Source organism: Octopus bimaculoides, chromosome 7 (assembly GCF_001194135.2).
Source record: "Octopus bimaculoides isolate UCB-OBI-ISO-001 chromosome 7, ASM119413v2, whole genome shotgun sequence".
Lineage (NCBI taxonomy): Eukaryota > Metazoa > Mollusca > Cephalopoda > Octopoda > Octopodidae > Octopus > Octopus bimaculoides.
Window position 1 is genome coordinate 8451475 of NC_068987.1, and position 5850 is coordinate 8457324.

Genomic DNA, 5850 nt, shown 5'->3' on the forward strand with positions numbered 1-5850 from the left:
ATATATATATATATATATATATATAAAGGATAAGGTCAACGCAAGGCAAATAAAAATTAACCCTGTCCAAAAGAAGTTGCTTCTCCTTATCTAATTAGCTATTATCTTTCAAGTCCCGTATAATCATGTGTAGTATCACGTAGTCCCATCCAAAACAGGCAATTACCAACATTTCTAAATGGTTCAATGAAAAAATTGCGGATCTAGCAGAAACGTTAGCACGCCGGGCGAAATGCTTAGCGGTATTTCGTCTGCCACTGCGTTCTGAGTTCAAATTCCGCCGAGGTCGACTTTGCCTTTCATCCTTAAGTACCAGTTGCGTTCTGGGGTCGATCTAATCGACTGGACCACTCCCCAAAATTTCGGGCCTTGTGCCAAGAGTAGAAAAGAATTCACAAATGAATATTTATCCTCTGAATACAGCGCTGAGCATTCATTCTCACTGTCTGCTCACTATCGTGCGTATATATGCGTGTGTGTGTGTGCGTGCGCGTGTGTGTGTATATGCGTATATATATGTATATATATACATGTGTATGTTTATGCATGTATGCATACCTATATGTATGTATACATATATATATGTATATTTATTCATTTAAATTCATATTTATTTACATATATAAAACAGACATACTTGTGTGTGCGTGTATGCGTATGTATATATATATATATATATATATATATATATATACATATATATATAAATACATGTGTGTGCATATGCATATATGCATACCTATATATATGTATGTATACGTATATATATATATATGTATATTTATTCATTTAAATTCATATTTATGTACATATGTAAAATAGACACACGTGTGTGTGTGTGTGTGTGTGTGTGTGTGTGTAAATCATATATACACTGCCAAGGAATCAAAGACTGAAAAGACGATTTCAGTAACATTTTGGAAACAATATCTGAAATTTCTCTAATTGTTAACTTACGGGAAAAGCAGTCGACTCCTGCATCACTTTCGTGGAGACAATCATTGACTCCCCAAGGTAGATGGGGACAGTCATCTATGTAGGTTTCTGTCCCTTTGCATTTGACCTCGTCTAACCAAATCCTCCCAGATCCGCTTGGAGTTTCTTTGCCGCCAAGAGCTGTGCCTGATCTGTTGTTGAAAATGGATAAATGAATACAATGGCGTTTTGCTTGTCTCCTGCATAAAAGTATAACATAAATATGCACACATATATACGCACTCGAACACACACACACACATACACGCACAGTGATGTACGTAGATATACGTGTGTGTATGTATGTATGTTTGCATGAGCGTATAGATAAATAAGGTCCAACTCTTTCTCAGAATCTAATCGCACGATGAGGAATCACCAGAGTATAAGGGCACTGGGTCAGCAATGAGCTGGTAGAACCGTTAGAGCGTCGGACAAAATAACAAGCAGTATTTCCCCCGGTGCTTAACGTTCTCGTATGACCGCGAGTCCGCTGTCCTAACCACTGGGCCATTGCGCCTCCACTCCAGCCAAGTACTAGAGTTGACGTAATCGACTTGCCCTCTTCCCCTAAAACTGTTCGCCTTGTGCCAAAATTTGAAACAATTAATAAAGGTAGAAAACTGGCATGTTGGATAAAATGTTTAGCACCATTTCTTCCGGATTTACGTTCTGAGTTCAAATTTCGACGCGGTCGACTCTGCTTTACATCCATCCTTTTGGAGCACATGAAATAAGTACCAGATTAGCACTTGCCTTCCATAAAATTTTCAGACCTTTGTTTGGGTCTATAGCAGAAATTATTTTGATGAAAACTCTCAGCTTATTTTGGTGGGTATGATGGTAAGTCTCAGCTGCCCACAGCCAGCAGACTCAGGTGAGACTTGTTTACTGATCATGCTTGAAAAATCCTGCGGGAAACTCTCGAAGTTCCAATTGTTAAGGTCGGTCGATCGGTTGGTAGACAACTTTGGTATTCAGTAAGCGCATAGCTCTGTCTTGCGACTCTTCACGCGTGTGCGCGCGCACACACACACACACACACACACACACACACACAGTCATACACACATACACACATGGATATATTCGCACGCAAACTCATAACGGACGTTAGATGATGATAGAGAGAGACATAAGCGGTATACTTGAAAAACTATTCACTTACGCGAAACCAAGAGATCGACAGATTACTACCGCACTACTATCGTCCCAGAAATCACTGCAAATTGTGCCCCAATCATTGTTGTATAGAACTTCTACACGTCCTCGAGATTTAGATCCGACTATACGTACATCCGCTGGATAGCCTGTCACAAAATAGAAATGGGAAAGAAGGTAAATAAATATAATATACATTAATTATGTATATCATGTATTATATACTTTATATATTGGGTTGGTGTAAAATTATTGTGGCTTTTTTTTTTCAACGAATTTTATTAACGAAAACAATAACAATATTTAACAAAAACATCTTTAAATGACGGTCTGATCGTCTGCCAAGCAAATGGGAAGCAGTAATCGAAGTAGATGGTGAATATGCCCCGGAATAATCGTTTAAAGATGTTTTTGTTGCATGTTATTGTTTTTTTTAATAAAATTTGTTGAAAAAAAGCTGTAATAATTATGCACCAACCCAATATCTGGGGAGAGTTGCTCTCTTTTAGTGCCTTATTATCCAGCACACTCTAAAGTGGCGAGCTGGCAGAATCGTTAGCACGCTGGACGAAATGCTAAGCGGTATTTCGCCTGTCGCAACGTTGTGAGTTCAAATTCTGCCGAGGTCGACTCTGTCTTTCATCCTTTCGGGGTCGCTAAATTAAGTACCAGTAAAAAACTGGGGTCGATGTAATCGATTATCCTCCACTTTCAGGCTTTCTGCCTATATTAGAAAGGATTAGGCGCAAGTTTGGCTGTGTGCATATAGGCGCAGGCGTGGCTGTATGGTAAGAAGCTTGCTTCTCAACCACATGGTTCCGGGTTCAGTCCCACTGCGTGGCACACCTTGGACAAGTGTCTTCTACTATAACCTCGGGCCGACCAAAGCCTTGTGAGTGAATTTGGCAGACATATATATACCTGTGTGTATGCATGTATGTATGCATATGTATGTATTTGTATATCTCTGTGTGTGTCACTGTGTCTGTGTTTCTCGCCCATCACCGACCTGTATTGGTGTGCTTACGTCTCCGTAACTGAGCGGTTCGGCAAGAGACCGAGAAAATAAGTACTGCTCTTCAGAAATAAGTCCTGAGGTCGGTTTGTTCAGCTAAAGCCCTTCAAGGCCCCAGCGTGGTCGCACTCAAATAACTGAAACAAGTAAGTAAATAAGTAGAGAGTAGCGAATAGTGTTGATAGCGTTACTCTTGTTAAAGAATAATAAATATGTCCAAGGTGGTGCTCCAGCATGGCCGCAGCCTAACGACTGAAACAAGTAAAAGACATAAAAATGTACTTTACATAAGGTGTTGAGTAATCCTTCAGTTTAATATAAAATTGTTTTTGTGATGATTCGACATAAGGCGGTGAGCTGGCAGAATTCTTAGCACACTAGGCAAAACGCTTAGTGAAGCATTTGTGGACTTCACCATCCATCAATAAGAAGATTAAACTATCTTATTGTTGCCACCTGAAGTGTTCCCTGTTAATGAACTTGAAGGCCCTGACCACTGATAACCTGGTTATGCCACACTAGGCCTAGCTAACCAATACAAAAGATAGGACAAAGATCGTTCTCGAGTCATATAGATTTACAGGGGCCGGTTTCCCGGTTTTCGTGGCACATATATCCCCCCTTGGACGGCACGACGTGAAATGAAATATTTTGCACAAGAACACAACGCATCACCCGGTCCAGGAATCGAAACCACAATCTTACGATCATGAGTCCAACACCCTAACCACAAAGCCACGCACCCCCACAAGAGCAGGATATATAATCCTTGTTACCTGCTGCCTGTTTTCACAACCAGCCAATTCATGTTGGTCATGTGACCTCAATTGTAATCAAACACCTTCAAAACGGTTTCTCCCACGTTTAGACTACTGTGTACATTTATCTCTTAATTTATGATAATTGACCGTGAAGAAATCGTTAGATTAAAATCTCCATCACCGCATCCTTTCACAGAGATAACTGCGTCAGGAGAGCTTTGAGCTATAGCACTGCGGCTGCCAGTTACGTGTTTATTGACTGAGTTCAAATCCTGCTAGAGTATTCACCCGAATGGCTTTTTTTTTCCTTTCTTTTTTTACAACTTGGCAGAAGAGAAAGGGTAGACCTCAACATGGACTTGAAGTGAAGGTGCGTGGATTAGAAAAAGGAGGAGAAAGAGAGAGAGAGAGAGAGAGAGAGAGAGAGCATGAGAATAGAAAATGCAAGAGAGAGAGAGAGAGAGAGAGAGAGAGGGGAGAGAGAGAGAGGGGGGGGGAGAGAGAGCATGAGAATAGAAAATGAAAGAGAGGGGGAGCGAGAAAGGGAGAGAGATGGATAGAAAGATAAGTTATCATCGCATTCATTACAGAAAATCATGGTTAGATAAATACGTAATATAAATTTAACAATTACCTGCCTGAGATCCAGCCAACACAGTGTACAGCAGAACACAGCTCAATAACCCTGGAATAAGATATTAGAAACGTGAATAATAACATAGAATGGATAATTGTCAGCTCATTACAGCTGTTTCTTACGTAATTTTTAACAGAAGAATGAGAATATTACAATCAAGGATGCTATGAATTTGTGTGTTTGATCGTTAATGATGTTTGGTTTTGTTTTCATTTCCATTCGGTTACTATTTAACCGACTTCATTCACTTTTCCACACAGCTTTATTCCCGTTCTACATTCTGACGAGTAACTGCCAAACCGCGGGATCTTTCTACAAATATAAATTTTATTCTTTCACGTGTGTATGTGCCTGTGTGTGTGTGTGTGTGTGTGTGTGTGTGTGTGTGTGTGTGTGCGCGTGTATATGTGTGTGTTCGTGCGTGCGTGTGCGTATCGTTGTCGTCACCATCATCATCATTATCATCATTTAAATGTCCGTTTTCTATGCTAGCATGGGTTGGGCGGTTTGACAGGAGTTGGCCAGCTAAAAGAGCCACCCAGGTTCCATGTCTGTTTTGGCATGGCTTCTACGGCTTGAAACCCTTCCTAACACCAACCGCTTTACAGAGTGTAATGAGCGCTTTTACGCGGCACTGGCACGGGTGCTTTTATGTGGAACCTGCACCCGCGAGCCCGCAAGATAAGTGAGGCTCAGCTGGAGCGGGTAGGAGGAGACGAACCTGTATGCAAGGACAACCAAGCTTTTACTTAGCTTGACGTGTCGTCTCAAACACAGCAACCCACAACCCACCCTAGTCATCGCTTCTCTGTGAAGATCCTTTCTCACCACTTCGTCTCACGTTTTCCTGGGTCTACCACTTCCACATGTTCCCTCCACAATTAGAGATTGGCACCTACATGTTCCTTCATATATATGCATATTCACAGAGAGAGAGAGAGAGAGTGAGAGAGAGAGAGATAGGGGAGAGAGGGGCAGATAGAAAGAGAGTGGGAAATACTGACAGACAGACGGACAGACGGACAGACCGACAAAATTAAAAGCTGGCATACAGATTATGTATTCTATCTCGTATGAGCGTGAGATAAATAAATACCCGGTTCGTCCTTATCGTTAAACATATCTAACTTATCATTAGATATGTTTACAGTTGATGCAATCAAACACTCGTAAAGGCAAGTTGAAATACTCAAGTACCCGTAAAGGCAGGTTGAAGTGACATAACACACGCACACATACACATACACACACACGTACGTTTCCAAATATGAACATTTGATCTTGTGATTACCCCCCCCCCC

The 5850-nt window shown here is 41.1% G+C and overlaps 1 protein-coding gene across 1 annotated transcript in view; it reads right to left on the bottom strand.

Moving 5' to 3' along the window:
* Positions 1-5850, bottom strand: part of LOC106877287 (scavenger receptor cysteine-rich type 1 protein M130) — a 20218-nt gene that overhangs the window by 10348 nt on the left and 4020 nt on the right. The window contains exons 2-4 of the mRNA XM_052969117.1: positions 4547-4597; positions 2144-2285; positions 958-1127 (exon numbers count right to left, since the gene is read on the bottom strand). Of these exons, the coding sequence (XP_052825077.1) occupies positions 958-1127; positions 2144-2285; positions 4547-4597 (363 nt within the window). The remainder of the gene's footprint in view (positions 1-957; positions 1128-2143; positions 2286-4546; positions 4598-5850) is intronic.